This window comes from Oppia nitens, unplaced genomic scaffold, assembly GCF_028296485.1.
Source record: "Oppia nitens isolate AA-2021 unplaced genomic scaffold, nextdenovo-longstitch-racon4-pilon3 scaffold39_pilon_pilon_pilon, whole genome shotgun sequence".
Taxonomy (NCBI): Eukaryota; Metazoa; Arthropoda; class Arachnida; order Sarcoptiformes; family Oppiidae; genus Oppia; species Oppia nitens.
In genome coordinates, this window is record NW_026533220.1 from 443,950 (window position 1) to 463,806 (window position 19,857).

The 19,857-nt window shown below is 31.0% G+C and overlaps 2 protein-coding genes across 4 annotated transcripts; both read left to right on the top strand.

Annotated features, from left to right (window-relative positions):
• The first annotated feature begins 3,678 nt into the window (after positions 1 to 3,678).
• LOC128957225 (insulin-like peptide receptor) lies at positions 3,679 to 11,700 on the top strand. 3 transcript variants are annotated; one of them, XM_054302957.1, is made up of 11 exons: positions 3,679 to 4,117; positions 4,665 to 5,130; positions 5,226 to 5,467; positions 7,643 to 7,779; positions 7,861 to 8,038; positions 9,031 to 9,231; positions 9,328 to 9,523; positions 9,627 to 9,762; positions 9,838 to 10,040; positions 10,119 to 10,340; positions 10,437 to 11,700. In XM_054302957.1, the coding sequence occupies exons 1-11, from the start codon at positions 3,985 to 3,987 to the stop codon at positions 11,419 to 11,421; spliced, it is 3,099 nt and encodes a 1,032-aa protein (XP_054158932.1). In that variant the 5' UTR covers positions 3,679 to 3,984; the 3' UTR covers positions 11,422 to 11,700. The 3 variants fall into 3 exon arrangements, with proteins under 3 accessions (XP_054158932.1, XP_054158933.1, XP_054158934.1); XM_054302958.1 differs by having other exon boundaries at positions 9,034 to 9,231; XM_054302959.1 differs by having other exon boundaries at positions 9,073 to 9,231.
• A 3,720-nt stretch (positions 11,701 to 15,420) lies between these two features.
• Positions 15,421 to 19,103, top strand: LOC128957279 (caseinolytic peptidase B protein homolog). Its single transcript, XM_054303014.1, has 2 exons — positions 15,421 to 17,188; positions 18,192 to 19,103. The coding sequence occupies exons 1-2, from the start codon at positions 15,836 to 15,838 to the stop codon at positions 19,029 to 19,031; spliced, it is 2,193 nt and encodes a 730-aa protein (XP_054158989.1). The 5' UTR covers positions 15,421 to 15,835; the 3' UTR covers positions 19,032 to 19,103.
• Positions 19,104 to 19,857: the final 754 nt, after the last annotated feature.

The window sequence follows — 19,857 nt, forward strand, 5'->3', positions numbered from 1 at the left end:
TACACACACACATACATACACACACACACACACATAGATACACACATACACACACATACACACACACATACACACACACACACACACACATAGACACACACACATACACACACATACACACACATACACACACATACACACACACACACACACACACACACACACACACACACAGACACACACATACAYACAYACACGTTAGCAATATGTGGGGTAATATAGCTATATTATTATTATTACCTCACTTTTATTATAATACAAATTGCTGATTTCAATTTTAGTTTATTTTATTTTTTAATTTTGTTTTTTTTTGAAAAAAAACTATTACTATTAAATTATTGCAGCAAATGTTGGTCTGAAAACATAAATTAAATACATTTTGTAAATTTGTATATAAATTACAATTTTTTATGAGTTTTTTTTGTTGGTTGTTTTGCTGGACATCTGGCAATGAAAATGTGAAACAAAAAAAAATATTTCTCTCTCTCTCTCTCTCTCTCTCTCTCTCTCTCTCTCTCTCTCTCTCTCTCCACACACACACACACACACACACACACACACACACACACTGTTTGGTTGAATAACTCATTTAAAAAATCACGAGATATAACATATACACTGTTTATTATACAATATATGAAATACACTATATATATATATATATATATATTTATATATAGCAAATTGACATTAAAAATAACATTTAATATCTCTATAATGTTTATTTGTATATATATATATAGTAATAATAATAATTATAATAGATATTTAATGTTTGTCTGTATATATATAAATATTTATAATCATAATAGCAATTAAAAAAATATATATAATAATATTCATGTAAATTCTTTGTTTAAATTAGTTTATATATATTTATTGTATATATTATATGATATATACAGTAATATACTCTACATATTGTTATACATAATATTAATTAATGTAAAGTCACGGTTGTTGGGAATGGTATTTAGGGAATGGATGGTTAGGAGGAATGGGTGTATCTCTACGGTATATATATATATATATATATAGTTTTCTAGTCTACACCATATAAACCCTACTAACTTATTTAAAATGGATAGACAATAATAATAATAATGAGAACCCATTAAAAAACTATGTTTGTAGGTATAGGAGGGTAAACCTCTTTTTTAAAAAAAAGTTATTTATTATATATTATATAATATATACTATTTTTTAGGATTTTTCTTTGAAAAAAGTAGTTTTATTTTGCGGGAAATTCATGCAAATTTTTTTCCGTTGAAAGCATTCACATATATTTTTTTATTACACACACACACACACATACATACATACATACATATAATATATACACACATATACTGTATACACATACACTTACACATACTTACTCATACAGTACTTACTCATACTTTACATTTGTTACATAAGCACACACACACACACACACATACACATACACATACACACATACACATACACATACACATACACATACACATACACATACACATACACATACAAACATACACATACACATACAAACATACACATACAAACATACACATACACTCATACATACATACATATACACACACATACTATACATACAYACACACACACACACACACACGCATAGTATACGTAATGTACTGTATATCCCAAAATGTTTTTTTGTCGGCACATTAGCTAACAGTTGTTTTTTTGTACAGTAAAAAAAAGTTTTTAAAACTTTTTTTTATTGTTTCATTGACTTGAAAGTCATATGTGTTTTATTACACACTAAAAAATGTGTGGTGATGTTAGCCTCTACAGCATCTACAGTGTATAAAGTAATAATTGTAATAATAATAATAATAATACTAATAACTGTTTCCTTTAGGATCCGGTTTGAATTTGACTATTATAGACAACTTGTCTACTCATGAAATAATTTATTTATTTTTTATTGACTGTCTGAATGTTTGATTGTATGGTCTGTCCCTAATTTCAAACATACATTTATCCCCCAATTCCGCCCATTGAGTAGAAAAAATAATAATAAAGGGTTTGCCGTCTAAGCAAATTGTATGTATGTATGTATGTGTGTGTGTATGTGTGTGTATATGTGTGTGTGTATGTGTGTGTATGTGTATGTGTGTGTATGTGTGTGTATGTGTGTGTATGTATGTGTATGTATGTGTATGTATGTATGTATGTGTATGTATGTATGTGTGTATGTATGTGTATGTGTGTGTATGTGTATGTATGTGTGTATGTTTGTATGTGTGTATGTTTGTATGTGTGTATGTGTGTATGTGTGTGTATGTGTGTGTATGTGTGTGTATGTGTGTGTATGTGTGTATGTGTGTATGTGTGTATGTGTGTATGTGTGTATGTGTGTATGTGTGTATGTGTATACTATATACTATGTAGTAAATTATATCTATGGTATCTATTATATATTAGATTATATATATATATATATTATATGGTATATACAGTATATCATATATATACACCGGGGTATATTTGATATATATAAAATATCAATTACTATTCACTGCCATATTGTGTAATTGCAATTCAAAATAATAATAATAATAATCATAATCATAAAAACCGGTAGCAACTAATCAAAATGTCTAGTATTTCCAGGAATTGGTAATAAAAATCTCAGTTTGTTTGTCTGATTTTGTTGTTGTTATGTATTATTTAGTTATTATTGTTATATTAGAAACTTTTATTTATATATAACTTATTTTTCAGCTGAAAAAAACTTATATTTATATTTACACTTTATATCTATTATATATATATTAATAAATACAGTAAATATATATATATATATTGATTGATTGAAATACCAAGATTGCGATAACAATAATATACAATATATATATATATTGATATATATTTATGATTTGATAATTGATACTCAATTAAGGGATACCGTATCATACAATTGTCTTAAAAATTTATTTATTTATTTAGTTAGTTAATTGTGTGGACACTATAATATAGTTGTAGTTGTTTTTACTGTATATTAAAGCTATTTAGTAAACTTTTAATACCTATTATATATATATATATATACACTAAATTAGATAATAATAATAGCCTAATACAAACACACGTTTATATATATATTGCTATTTATTTAGTTTTTTGTACATTTAAAATGTTTCCACTTATTCATCTAATGTAAATCATAAATATATTTTTTTACAGTATATAGTGTGTAGAGAGAGAGAGAGGGAGAGAGAGAGAGAGAGAGAGAGAGAGAGAGAGAGAGAGAGAGAGAGAGAGAGASAGASAGAGAGAGAGTTTAATGAATGTTATTTGACATTTGATGTAAACATTTACATAAATAATTAATAAAAAAAATTGAAAAATACTAAATAAAAATATTTATTGCTTAAAATTAGTGCATAAAAAATATTTTAGACAAAAAAAATATAGATATAAAAGTCAAAAAAAAATTAATATAATTTATAGTAACCAACAAAAAAAATAAAATAATAAAAATTATTTACACTATATTTTAACTAATCATAAAATAAATTTTTTTGATTTATTAATTTTGTTTGATTTATTTATTTTCATTATAAATATATAGATAATCATATAAGTAATAATAATAATAATGATAATAATAATAATAATAAGATTATTAACAATAATAATAATAATAATAATAATCAAAAACATAATAATAATAATCAAGTGGTGGTCAACTGTACGAAAAACTTTACAATACATAATACAGTCGACAGTCCCGAGTTTCGTGAACTTAGCCGATGTCGTCAAGTGGACGGCTGGGTACGCATATATCTACTCGAATGGGACACCCGGGCCGTACTGGACAACCTATCCCTGCCGTTGTTGACCGAAATCCGGGACTATTTGTTTATATTTCGTGTACCGGCTGTTACCACACTAGCCACATGGTTTCCCAATTTACAGTATATCCGCGGACGGGTATCATTTTATGGTTATGCACTGGTAGTTTTCGATATGAAACAACTGAGACGACTGGGTTTCAGTCAACAATTGGTTCATATTAAAGGCGGCGTACGTATTGAATCCGTACCCAAACTATGTATCTATAATACACAAGATTTCTGGACCTTAGGAAAGGCTGTTCCCAGTGAGTATAGAGTTACCGTTTTTTTTGGGGGGGGGGGTGGGGTTAGGATAGATAGAGACAGAGAGAGAGAGAGAGAGAGAGAGAGAGAGAGAGAGAGAGAGCACATGTAGATTAATAGTTTGCATATATGTATATATATATATATATAGAGTACCGGAGATATAGGTTCAGAAAACAAGGAGTTAAAACTATTTAAATTATAATAAGTGATGAAAAAACACTTAACTTTATTAGATATACTGATATAACTTAAGCTACCGGTTCTCTCTCTCTCTCTCTCTGTCTCTCTCTGTCTCTCTSTCTCTCTCTCTGTCTCTCTCTGTCTCTCTCTGTCTCTCTCTSTCTCTCTCTCTCTCTCTCTCTCTCTCTCTCTCTCTCTCTCTCTCTCTCTCTCTCTCTCTCTCTSTCTCTCTCTCTCTCTCTCTCTCTCTCTCTCTCTCTCTCTCTCTCTCTCTCTCTCTCTCTCTGTAATGAAAATTATACCCATAAAAACTTACCACTAACCTAACTGTCCATTTTAATCACACACACACACACACATATRTAGAGCACTCGGATACTGGTCGACACAACAACAGTTGGTCACAATTACCGGACTTTAATGTCAGTATCAATCAGCACAACGATGACGACAACAAAAATCAAGTATTGCATATCCGATGGGACGCCGCCGCCGCCGCCGCCGCCGATGATGATAACAACCTAACCGCCACCACCAAACAACAAGTGGACAACTATATCATCAGTGTCAACGAAATTGTCGACTATAGCACCGACCTACAGATGCATACAACCGTTTGCAATGGATCGGCATCAGTGTCGGGATCGGCGTCGGCACTTGTATTGCCACCGAACGAGACTATCATCTGTCAGCTACAGTCGGACGACCAGCGAGCTGTCCAACAGGTTATCTACTATTTTGTTGGACACAAAGTTGAAAGTATGGACCAGTTTTTAGGTCGCATCCAATCGCATGTCTATCGCAAGGGTGGCGTTACCTATGATGTCAATACGTAAATACCTTTTTTTTAATTGTTTTCCGATTAGTATATTTCCCGAAATTTTATTATTATTATTATTATTATTATTATTGATGATAAACTACTAGCGAAAACACCAATTACCCGACCTATGACCCGCCCATCTATCGGATTCGTGGCCAAAACTATCGGGACGTTGGCGTCAAAACGGTTGGCTACAAACACTTGGCCGGCGGCTACGATATGGACGTCCGACATATGACAACCTATTATGTGGTGGTTAAGGCCTGCTATAATCATCATCATCATCATCGGCAGCCTAACCACTGTGAGGATGTGGCCCATCAAAAAATTTCGTCCAAACCTAAAGGTTAGTGGGAGGGGGGTGCCAATTGAATTTAGATTTAAACATTTATTTTTAATTTTAATTAATTTTTACATTATTTATTAATTTAAAATAATTTTTACATTATTTATTTATTTAAATTAATTTTTAAATTTTTTATTTATTAAGTTTTTTTTTAAAATAATAATATTTAGTTAGTTTTTATTGAATTATGAATATGTTTTAATTTTTTTTTTTAATTAATAGATTACCTATTTTATTATTTTAATAATAATAATAATTTTAATATAATTTACAATAAACATAAAACATATTAAATTATATCAAAATTATTATTATTATTAAATAATTAAAATTTATAATGATTTATTTGCACAAAAAAAACATTAACTGGATGAATTATTTAAATGAGTTTTATTCAAATTATATTGTTGTAGTCAACAGTAATGTTGCTTTAATTTTTTTTTATAAAACATACTTTTAAATTTTTGTTTTTTAAACTATAATTAATTTAATTATTTTTATAATGATATAGTTTAGATTTTCATTATTTTATATTTTTTCTGCTGTACATTAGATAAATTATTTTATTTTTAAAAAATAGTTTGTAATTTAATTAATTAAGTAACAAAAAAAAAATTATACTAAACAATATTATTATTATTACAAAAATAATTGTATTACTTGTAAGAGTATTGTTGCTTATTATAGACTATATATACAGTATATATATATATATATATTTATTTATAACTTATTATTTGATACTAATAAGTAAAATAATATGAAAAATAATAACATATTATTATTATAATTAATGTGAGAAAACTTTTAGTTTTCATATTAATTTCATATCTATAGATATTATATATATATATATTTTACTGAATCATTATATTAATTAATATAAATAAAATTAATATTTCTGATATTATTTTATATAATAATAATAATATCAATATATGCTATACCGTTGCATAAAATATTATGATAATGCTATTTAATTAATTATTTATTTATAATTAAAATACTTTATATATATATAAACATTTAATTACTTTGATTTAATAATTCAATGGTATAGTTAATTTTAGTATCAATATAATAATAATAATAATAATTTTAGTTTAAAAAATTACTATTAAAAATATTAGTTTAATTAATTAAAAAAATTTATTTATTTTCTAATTTAATTTTTGTATTTAATAAATACATTGACGTCAAAAAGTGTCTACAAATTTATTATACTTTTCAGATTTTTTTTAAAAATTAAATTTATAAAAATAATTTTATTGCAAAATAAAATAATTAGTAAATTTTAATAATTAAATTTCTTACATATAATACATAATTAAAATTAATATATATATCTGATATATAGTCTGTATTAAACAAATTTTTAATTTCATTCAAATATCTGTTTTAAAAGTTTTAAAAATAATTAATTTTCAAAAAATTATATATATATATAAATCATTAATTAAAATCCATATCATCTATAAATACTATATATAAATTTATATATTTATTTATTAAACAAAAATATTTTTTGTTTTGTTTTTGTCTATAAATTTATAGATACACAGTATATATATATTTCAAATATACAGTATTTCCTGTATATATATTTCAAAATTATCCGATTACTTAAATTACAAATTTCCTCTATTATGGATATAAATTTTATATCATATATTATTTATCATATAAAAATGAGAATAATGCAAATTTATAATTATAAAAGTAATTTAATATTAATAGATATAAAAAAAAAATTTTGAATCAATAAAAATATCAAACCTTGTTTAGTTTATATATACTGTATTTAATTATCTGATTATTACCTAATTTAATAATTAGTTAAAAAAAATCAAATATCACATAATTGTTTATTATTAAAAATTATTTAATAATATTTTATTTGCATAATTATATTTATTTAAGTAAATTACTTATACAGAGATTAATAATAATAAAATTACTATTAATTATCAAAATAATATATAAATAATTTTTTGTTGGTAATATAAGTTATTTAATTGTTATTTTTAACTATAGATTATACAATAATTATAGTATTTTATTAGACAATAATAATAATAATTATTTTTATAATAATGATAAATATGTTAATTTTTGTTGTTGTTGTTGATAATATAATTAATTTTAATTACTAATTTGTTTTATGCAATTGAATAGCATCGGCTGACAACATAATTGACAACACTGTCGAGCATCGGGTTAACGGCAATACCGTTACCATCAAATGGGATGAACCGGTTAAACCAAATGTTGCCATCAGATCCTATCAGATACAGTACCTGGAGTTTAACAATGTATGTTTTGCACCTGTATTTTGTTGCTATTGTTATATACAGTATATATATAGCTAACTGTTATACAAATACTGTATTTAGGGGACAAACGTAGAAAACGGTACCTTTTGTCTGGATTATTGGCAATACCTTAGAAATGGCCGATCGTTTACCATAACTAATCTAATCTATGGCGAAGAATATTCATTTCGTTTGCGTACCAATTCATTGAACGGTTGGTCCAAATGGAGTAATGATCACTATTTCAATGTGTCCGGCGGTAAGTCCTACTATGACTACTACTACTACTACTACTACTACTACTAAACATTCCTATCTCTCACCCGCTCTCACTCTCACTCTTTCTCTCTCTCAATGTCTCTCTTTCTCTGTCTCTCTCTCTGTCTCTCTCTCACTGTCTCTCTGTCTCTCTCTCTCTCTCACTGTCTCTCTCTCTCTCTCACTGTCTCTCTGTCTCACTGTCTCACTGTCTCTCTCTCTCTCTCTCTCTCTCTCACTGTCTCTCTCTCWCTGTCTCTCTCTCACTSTCTCTCTCTCTCTCTCTCTCTCTCTCTCTCTCTCACTCTCTCTCACTCTCTCTCACTCTCTCTCACTCTCTATCACTCTCTCTCACTCTCTCTATCCCTATCTCTATCTCTATCCCTATCCCTATCTCTATCCCTATCCCTATCTCTATCCCTATCCCTATCCCTATCCCTATCCCTATCCCTATCCCTATCCCTATCTCTATCCCTATCTCTATCCCTATCTCTATCCCTATCTCTATCTCTATCCCTATCCCTATCCCTATCTCTATCTCTATCCCTATCTCTATCTCTATCTCTATCCCTATCTCTATCTCTATCCCTATCTCTATCCCTATCCCTATCCCTATCCCTATCCCTATCCCTATCTCTATCCCTATCCCTATCTCTATCCCTATCCCTATCTCTATCCCTATCTCTATCCCTATCTCTATCCCTATCTCTATCCCTATCTCTATCCCTATCCCTGTATCTATCAATATGCTTGACTCCTATCTATCTATATGTCTCTATGCTTACCGGTTATTATTAACGCGTGTTTTATGTATTTTTTTGTAAAACCCATGTTGTCCTCCTGCACGTGCCATATATGATAATAATAATAATAATAATGCAATTAATAATAATGATTAACCATAAAAAATAAATAAAAAATAAACCCGGGTGAAATCTGTGATGAATAAAATCAAAAAAAAATCTGATATTATATATCACAACAAAAAAACAGTAGACTTCAGTGTTACCACTGATCCAACATTTATTACTAAAGACACAGATCCCGGACCAGTCGTCTATATAACTGTCGGCCTAACAATACTGCTCATACTGTTCGTACTGATGGCCGCCCTATGCTATCTGAAGGCGCCGAAAAAATCCAACTCCCAATTGGACATAATTTCCGTAAATCCTGAATACGAAAAGTTTATCGGTTAGTACTTAGTATCTTAATTTGCTTGACCTGTTAAGATCCAACTGTTCCCGGCCTAAAAATAAATATAACATACCATTTCTCTGTGCTTGTTAGTTGATCCGGACTGGGAGGTCAGCTCCAAGGATCTGAAAACTTTCGACATATTAGGCGACGGCGCCTTCGGTCGTGTCTATTATGGCGAACTTCGCCGTAATAGTAAACTGATTCCCTGTGCTGTGAAGACATTGAACACACAGAACAAGAGTGTCCAACAAAGAGACAACTTTCTCAAAGAGGCCAACATTATGAAGTAAGACAACTGACCTTTAACCGGGAACCGGTAGTCACCCCCCCCCCTGATAAGTGATTTACCGATTGGACTAATGGTTTGTTTTGTTTGTTTTTTTTTGAAGATCTTTTGTCGACTGTCACCATATTGTCAAACTGATTGGTGTTGTATCAGTTGAAAACCCGGTGCTCGTACTCATGGAATATATGCCTAACGGCGATCTCAAGACATATCTGCGCCGCAATCGACCCGATAGTGACGTATGGGATCAGTTGTTGTCATTATTTTTTTGGATTGTTTAGTATATCATATATTTATTTTTTTTTTTTGGTTAGGAAAACCCTAATCCACGAGTGCCGACATTTGCCAGGATATTTCAGATGGCCGTCGAAATTGCCGACGGTATGTCCTATCTGGCCGCCCATAAGTTTGTCCATCGTGATTTGGCCGCACGAAACTGTATGGTTGCCGAAGATTTGACGGTTAAAATTGGCGATTTCGGTATGACTCGCGATATCTACGATAACGACTACTATAGGTTAGGGGGTGTACTATACTAATTGATGGTCTATTATTAGCTCAGGTATTAATAATTACCGATTTTTTTTTTGTAAAGAAAACGTGACTGTTGTCTACAACCGGTCCGTTGGATGTCACCCGAAGCCCTCAAAGACGGCGTATTTACCACTTATTCGGATATCTGGGCCTACGGTGTTGTACTGTACGAAATTGTAACTCTGGGCGCTCAGCCCTACCAGGGACTGACCAACGATAATGTATTGCATGCAGTCATCAAAGGTTTTCGGCTACCGGAGCCGGAAAAGTGTCCGAAAAAGCTGTAAGTTTTTTTTGTTGATTGGATCCAAAAATGAAAACTAATGATACCTTTCCTCTCTATCTATCTATCTGTCCGTCCGTCCCGTCGGTAAACTAGTTGGCGAATAATGCAGTTTTGTTTTAAAAAACATCCGAAAGCCAGGCCATCGTTTTCGGAGATTACCGAATATCTGTTGCCGAACGCCAACCAATCGTTTCGCGAAGTTTGCTATTTTTTGACCCGTGCGGCAGCGGCTGCGGCGGCCACGGCGTCTAACAAATCGCACGAACCGTTCAAACGGTTTCTCTATTCGCTGATTCCGGCCAATCGGCTAATGCTGAACGATCTGAATCCTAAACAACACCAACACCGCCACCACCACCACCACCAGCAACAACAACATAACGATTGGTCATCTGATGACAACAATCAACAACAACAACAATACAATCCTATAGGTGGTGGTACCCAATACTGTCCGATGAGTCCAATGTTTAGCGATAATGATCCGTCAATACATGAGCCGAACTGCGATTGCTATGAGCACAACACAGCGGCTACTGCACCGACGGCTCCACAGTCAGTGGTGGTCAACAACAACAGTAACGGTCGCACTATAGGTGACCAGTCGGCGAAAGTGGTGGCCATCAGAAATGCCAAAAATGTTGCCGCCGTCGTAGTCGTCGACAACATCGGTATTATCGACGATAATGACGCTGATGACAGACAACTGGACGTTAAGTCGGCATCGATTATATCGATGAGCGACCAGTTGACCGAACGGTGCAAAAATATTATTACCAATCGGTTTCATCAACAGTATAAAGAGTCGGGAGTCGACACAACCAATACTACTACCACTACTACTTTAAACACTCAAACATCCATTACCACCACCGATGACAACAATGATACCACCGATGATGATGAGGATGAAGAGGAGGAGGAGGAGGAGGATGACGATGATAGTGATGATAGTGATAGCAATTTACAGGCAATGATCGTTGAAGACAGCTGTCAGCCATCATCACCACCAGCACCGCCACCACCACAACATCCATCATCTGATCGTAATCGACGACTCATATCGTATGTCAACTAAACACCAATAGACACCCATAAAACTTGATCAACAAAAGAGCTTAAACACACCCACCCACACACACATCGTTAAACATAACATTACACACACACACACACACACTACTGTCCATCAATTAAGGGAACAGTAGGTGTGTGACACATACATACACACATACACATCGGATAATTGATTAGTCAAACTTGAAACTCAAACTTTTTTTTTAATAAAATAATAAATAAATTAAATAAATTGTGTCAAAAAAAAATTTAAATAATTTTTGTTCACTGTATATACATATACTATATTATTATTATTATTATTATTATTATTACTAAAAACTTGTTATTTGTATTGAAGTTTATTATTTGATGTTATAATACTACAGTATAATACACATACATATCCCGGTCATTTTGTTGGTCACTAACTAATCAATAATTTATATATATTTATATATAAATATATATTCAAAATACTAGTAGTATATAATTGATTGATATTTTTTTTGTGGATATTGAAGAATATTCTTATATCGAAAATAATAATAATAATAAACAATATATATATTGATATATAAACCATAAATTGGTTTAGATCTCCCAAAAAAATATTATTTAATTTTATTTCAAATCATTTTTTAAATATATATATTTATGTATTTAATTTCTATGTGTGTGTGTGTTAATCACTAGTAAATAATATCTAACTTAATATTTAATTATTATTATTTTTTTTTTGTATAATTACTATTTAAATTTTTTAATTGTTTCAAAACAAACGAAAAAACATTTTATATAATTATATTTTTTTGTTTGTTTGTTTTGTTTAACATGTTTGCTAACATTTATCAATTTATTTTTGTGTTCAATTATTGTATATATTTATATATATTAAATATTTTTTTTTTGTAAACGTGTTATACATATTATACGTGTTATTGATATACTTATTATTATTATTATTAATTTTTTCAGTCATAAAACTTACATAAAATACAATTGATTTATAATGAAATATATATATTTGAAAAAAGTTTATACAGATATACACTATAAATATAAAGATATCAATTAAAAAAATCATTTTACAACAAAACACTATAATAAATATATTTAAAAAATTGAAACTAAATATATCAACAAAATGATTATCATTTAATAAATATTTATAAAAATTTATTTGAAGAAAAAATATGTTTTATATATTTTTTTTTGTGTCAATTAAAATATTATTTTACAAAAAAAACAATAGCCATAACATAACAATATATATAATTATCATAAATTACAATAATATTATATATATAGTATATAGTTTTTTTTTAAAAATGAAAATATTGAAATTAAGTTTATGAAATTTTCAATTTTTGTTTGTTAAATAATATTTTTTAATTATTATTATTACTATTTTTAGTAAACCTATTATTATTATTATTATTATTATTAAAAAACTAGTCTAAACTAATTTGGTCACAAATTGTTTATTTTATTTGTATGTATGTTAGTGTGTGTGTGTGTGTGTGTGTGTGTGTGTGTGTGTGTGTGTGTAAATGTATGTATAAATTATAAAATCATAAATATAATAATAATAATAATTGAAATTTGAAATTATAACGAAAAATATTTTATCTAAAAAATATTTTTTGTACTAAAATTACAGTATTTTAAAAATTATTTAAATAAGTAAATTTCTAACAATAATAATAATAATTATTATTATTCAAAAAAAAAATTTCATACATAAGTATTTAAATTGTTTGATTTGAAATTTTAATCAAATATAAAATTATATTTGTTTTTTTTTTAAATTTATATATTTTGTATTTAATATCTACTGTACTATATATTTACACATACAATATATTTATTATCATTTATATATCAATAGTCAATCAAATATTATATATCTAATTATAAATTAGTTTTCATAAATGTTATTTAATATGAAAAAAAAATTTACAATAAAATAAAACATGAATACATGAATATTGTTTTTTTTAAATACAATATAAATATAATATTTTAAATATAAAATAACTATAAATTGTTAGAAAACTTTTATATTTATTTTATTATAAATATATATATATATATTTATTTATGATTATTGTTGTTTTCATAAATATTATAAAATTATTTAACATTAAATTACCAATAAATTTGTCATTTATATATATATATATATATTAATATAAATATCTAATTGTTGAAACAATATTGAATATAATTTACTAATAATAATAATTATAATTTATCATACAATCCAAGCCTATATTTGCTCAAAAAATGTGTTTATTTTATTATATTATTATATAAATACAATTTATATATATTTAATATTTATATATATAATATATATTTAATTGTATCTAATTGTGTAATTATGATTTTGCTTAAAATAAATATATTGTTCATAAATTATTAATTACTGTAATTTGCATTTTTATTATTTATATATATACAGTATATATATATATATTTTTTGGATAGTTATGTAATTTATAATTTGTATTATAATTTATTTTTTTTTTATTTATAGCTATAGAAAAGTTTTATATTATTATTTTTTTTAGTTTTTATTTGTTAGTTATTTTAGTGTTTTAAATTTTTAATGTATTAATTTATAATAATAATTATTATTATTCATATAGTTATAGCATTTAATCTGTTTATTAATTTTTATATATATTAATTGATATAACAATTAATATATTAATAAAAATTTCTGTTTTATATATAACTTATTGAATCAAAATTTTTCATTTACATATTAAACATCAAAATTTATTTTTTAAATATGATTTACTCTTAAATTATAAATTTTTTTTTTGATTTAATTATTATTTTAAAGTTTAAGTACAACTACCGGTAATTATATTCAACAACAATAACGACACATATTTTACAATACAAAACATTTATGAAAATTAAATAAAAAAAAATAATTAATTAACTAATTGGACACCAATTGGTGAAAAAATTTGAACTGAAATCTGATACAAAAAAAAATATTTATTGTTTTTAAAACTTTTAGTTTTATTAATAGTATATATACTGTATATTAATAGTAATAATAATAATACAGTAATACTTACTGTAAAGTACTGTATATAAGTCGTTAGTGTCTAAAAGTCTATAGCGAAAGCTAGCTATTGCTATACAGGTAAGTGTTTATTAAGGGTTTTACACATAAAAACACACACACATACATACATACATATACACACACATACTGTACATACATACATACACACATACTGTACATACATACATACACACATACTGTACATACATACATACACAAATACTGTACATACATACATACACACATAATGTACATACATACATACTGTACATACATTCACATACACATACACATACACATACACATACACATACACATACACATACACATACACATACACATACACATACACATACACATACACATACACATACACATACACATACACATACACATACACATACACATACACATACACATACACATACACATACACATACACATACACATACACACACACATACACATACACATACACATACACATACACATACACATACACATACACATACACATACACATACACATACACATACACATACACATACACATACACATACACATACACATACACATACACATACACATACACATACACATACATATACATACACACATACTGTATATATACATACTGTACATTCATACATACATACAAACATTCACACATACACATACTGTATATATTCATACATACTGTAAATACATACATATATACATACATACTGTACATTCACACACACACACACACACACACACACACACACACACACACACACACACACACACACACATACAATACAATACAATACAATACTCTACCTAACTTTACTATAGTTTACAGTTTACGTAAAACATTACAGAATATTAAAAATAAAAAAATAATTATTATTAGTGGCCTATGTTTATGAAGTATGACTTGTAATAGTTTTAGTGTACAGCTTATAATACACTATACAGTATGTGTTGTCGCGCGCGCGCTGACTAACTGACTGCACGCGTGCACTACAATTGACTAATAATTAAAAAAAAAATCGCGAATTTTTTTTCCCGAATATTCTTTACGTAAAATTCGATTTCGATATTTCGAGAATCGAACAGTCATTCAGTCCGTCATTCTGTCTGTCGTTTGAATTCTGTTTTCGAATTCTCGAAATTCTTCTGTTGTCTGAAAAGACTACCACTTCTTCCGTATTCCGTCTGTCAGTCAGTCTATCTATCTGTCTGTCTGTCAGTCAGTTGTTTCCCTCACAACACAACACATATCTTAACTGTGTTTTGTCTGTCTGTTGTCTGTGTCACCAGTGAACTGATCCCAAGCCGTGTGACTAATACAAGTGCTATACGAATGATAATCGTTAGCCGTTTAAGACATCTGTCGTCGCCGTCGTCGTCATCGTCAGCGGCAGTAGCGCTGACCGCCCGAAGTAGACTACGGCAACTGCTGCTGATCGCCGCCACTGGACATCGTAGACACTGGTCGTCGTCGTCATCGCGAACCGCTTTTATTGGTCGTTACCGGCGACCACCGATATCATCGTCGTCGGCGACCAACGCCTGGACAGCCATATCGTTGGCCGCATGTGTTAGCTGTGCTTTAGGTGGCTATCATTACTCCCGTCGATGGTTATCATCTATACGTCCGGTTCATTGTTTACTTATCGATGACTGGAACGGTAGTATTGGTGGCCGCGGCGGCGGCGGTGGTGGTGTTGGCGGTGGCCGACGCCCGAACACACCAAAAGAGCAGAAACTGTTGGACGCAGTCAAACGCGGTGACTACGAATTGGTCAGACAAATGATTGCCGACAAATCCATTGCCGATATCAACAACTGTCGCCATCAGTTAGGTTGGACACCATTACAATTGGCCGCTATTAACGGCTGGACAGACATATGCGAAGCACTACTGGACGCCGGAGCCGATATCGACGACACCGACGACTACTCACCGGCCAGTGGCGGCCAGAAGCTAACCTATCAGTACGGACTCGACTTTATGCGTATAGCGATGTCACGCGAATCGGAATTTTCGGATTTTTTGTCCACACGGGTGTCGTTTCGCGGTACAACTGCCCTACACTATGCCGTATTGGCCAACTCGATGCCGACCGTCCAGCTGTTGATCAAACGCTCGGCCAATCCGCTGATGGACAACGAAATCGGACACAAACCTATCGACTACTGTAAACAAGACAATCAACGTATGCGTCGGCTGTTAGCCGATTACGAGACCAACTTTACGGACGTCCAGAAACAGCGACAACTCGAGGAACGATTGAAATTTCCGCTCGAAGATCGTATCAAAGAGGTTATTGTTGGCCAACAGTCGGCCATTACTACGGTAGCGGCGGCCATACGACGCAAAGAGAACGGCTGGTACGATGACGAACATCCGCTCGTATTCCTGTTTCTCGGTTCGTCGGGTATCGGCAAAACCGAACTGGCCAAACAAGTGGCCCGCTATTTGCATTCGGGAAAATCGGAGAAAAAAGGTTTCATACGACTAGATATGACCGAATATCAGGAGAAGCACGAAGTGGCCAAATTTATCGGTGCACCGCCCGGCTATATCGGTCACGACGACGGCGGACAGTTGACCAAAGCCCTGAAAGAGTGTCCCAATGCTGTCGTACTGTTCGATGAGGTAGAGAAGGCCCACAACGATGTCCTAACCATACTATTGCAACTGTTCGATGAGGTATACCATCTCTCTGTCTATCTCTCTGTCCATCTCTCTGTCTATCTCTCTGTCTATCTCTCTGTCTATCTCTCTGTTTATCTCTCTGTTTCTCTCTGTTTCTCTCTGTCTCTCTCTGTCTCTCTCTGTCTCTGTCTCTCTGTCTCTCTCTCTCTGTCTCACTCTCTGTCTCTCTCTCTGTCTCTCTCTCTGTCTCTCTCTCTGTCTCTCTCTCTGTCTCTCTCTCTCTGTCTCTCTCTCTCTCTCTCTCTCTGTCTCTCTCTCTCTGTCTCTCTCTCTGTCTCTCTCTCTGTCTCTCTCTGTCTCTCTCTCTCTCTCTCTCTCTCTCTCTCTCTCTCTCTCTCTCTCTGTCTCTCTCTCTCTCTCTCTCTCTCTCTCTCTCTGTCTCTCTCTCTCTCTCTCTCTGTCTCTCTCTCTCTGTCTCTGTCTCTCTGTCTCTCTGTCTCTCTGTCTCTCTCTGTCTCTGTCTCTCTCTCTCTCTGTCTCTCTCTCTGTCTCTCTCTCTGTCTCTCTCTCTGTCTCTCTCTCTCTGTCTCTCTCTCTGTCTCTCTCTCTCTGTCTCTCTCTCTGTCTCTCTCTCTGTCTCTCTCTCTGTCTCTCTCTCTGTCTCTCTCTCAGTCTCTCTCTCTCTCTCTCTCTCTGTCTCTCTCTCTCTCTCTGTCTCTCTCTCTCTGTCTCTCTCTCTCTCTCTCTCTCTCTCTCTCTCTCTCTCTCTCTCTCTCTCTCTGTCTCTCTCTGTCTCTCTGTCTCTCTGTCTCTCTGTCTCTCTGTCTCTCTGTCTCTCTGTCTCTCTGTCTCTCTGTCTCTCTGTCTCTCTGTCTCTCTGTCTCTCTGTCTCTCTGTCTCTCTGTCTCTCTGTCTCTCTGTCTCTCTGTCTCTCTGTCTCTCTGTCTCTCTGTCTCTCTGTCTCTCTGTCTCTCTCTTTCTTTTACTCACTAACTCTATCCCTACCGTACTGTAAGCTACCTGTCCCTTCCCTAACATTTGTATTTGTTTATCTAAGGGCCGTATGACCGACGGCAAAGGCCATACCATCGAATGCAAAGATGCCATCTTCATAATGACCAGCAATTTGGCCAGCGATGTAATCGGTGCCTACGGTCAACAGTTACGCAAAGTTGGCGACAACGTTGCCAAAGCCCGCCGGGAAGGTAGCGACCAATTGGACGACTTGTCCGACACCGATGTCGACGACGTTCAGATATCCAAAGATTTCAAAGAACAAGTCATTCGGCCGATACTGAAGAAACACTTCAAACGGGACGAGTTTTTGGGCCGAATCAACGAAATGGTCTATTTTTTGTCGTTTTCGCGATCGGAACTCACCGAACTGGTCACTCGTGAGCTGCAGGCCTGGGCTCTGAAAGCCCAGACCCGACACCAAATTGAACTCACATGGGATAAGCGTGTGGTCGGTATGATTGCCGACGAATACAATTGCCATTACGGGGCCCGTAGTATCAAACACGAAATGGACAGACGTATCATCAATAAGATTGCTTTCGCTCACGAGTCACAGCTGATCCAACCGGGAGTTAATCTGCATATCAGTGTCGACGAGGATTGGGTGGACAAGTCGTTGGACAGCCAACTAAACCAATCGCCGCCGCCAGCAAATCCAGATATGGCTGTCGGCGGTGGTGTCGGTGATGGCGGTGCTGGCCAACAACAACAAGACCCGACAGCACCGGGCGCTGGTGCCGAACAACCGGCCACTTCGCTAGTATTGGAGCGCAAAATTAAGCTACAATTGAGAGACAAGAATAGCCCGAAAAATGATGTCTACATTGATCTGCCAATCAATGAACGGCTGTCCAAACTGTCGGACGTATCTAAGCAATAATCGTCCGGTCGGTCAGTCAGCCAGTCGGGTGTGCGGCCGATGAGTGACTGTTTGTTAATTCACTCATCAAATGTTCAAAAAAGAAAAAAAGAAAATTTAGTTTTCATTTCTATTATTATTATTTTACTTTAAAAAAATTAATTAATTAATATAATAATTATTATTTACTTTTTGTTTGTTTGATTTAAAAATTAATTTAGTTTTTTTGTGTTTTTAATATTAATTTAATTTGTTTTTTAATTATAAATATTTATACATATTTTTTTTAAAGTAAAATACTGTAAATATATTTATATAATATTTTTTTTAATGAATAAATAAATAAATTTAATATAAAATACTATTTTTTCAGTTTTTATAGACAAATACATTGAAAATTATTATTATTATAAAAATATGTAATAATTTACAAAAATGTTAATAAAATTTACTTTTTGCTTAACTTTATAGTAAAATAATTTAATTTTTATAATTTAATTTTATATAATTTAAAACAGAATATGAAATATATTATTAATTATAATTAAAAAAAATAATAATATTTTATAATAATATAATTTATTATTAAGTAACTACTAATTAATGTAAATAAAAATATTAAATTTTTTTTATATACTAATAATAATTAGTATTTATTTTTAATATAACAATGTTATAATATTAATAATAATTTTATATAAATTTATTTCACATTTTAAAAAATATACAATTTCATTGATCAAAAAATTTTTATTTTATTTAAATAATACAGTATATTATATAATATAATAGTTATTTAACAGATATAATAAAAACATATAATTAATATTTTTGTGTAGAAAATTAT

Excerpts from the sequence above, each read along its gene's own strand:
- LOC128957225 (XM_054302957.1), top strand. The coding sequence starts at position 3,985 with ATGAAACAACTGAGACGACTGGGTTTCAGTCAACAATTGGTTCATATT. Across the intron at positions 7,780-7,860 it reads AGTACCTGGAGTTTAACAAT|GGGACAAACGTAGAAAACGG; the intron begins GTATGTTTTGCA and ends TACTGTATTTAG. Across the intron at positions 10,041-10,118 it reads TACGATAACGACTACTATAG|AAAACGTGACTGTTGTCTAC; the intron begins GTTAGGGGGTGT and ends TTTTTTGTAAAG.
- LOC128957279 (XM_054303014.1), top strand. The coding sequence starts at position 15,836 with ATGATAATCGTTAGCCGTTTAAGACATCTGTCGTCGCCGTCGTCGTCA. Across the intron at positions 17,189-18,191 it reads TATTGCAACTGTTCGATGAG|GGCCGTATGACCGACGGCAA; the intron begins GTATACCATCTC and ends TGTTTATCTAAG.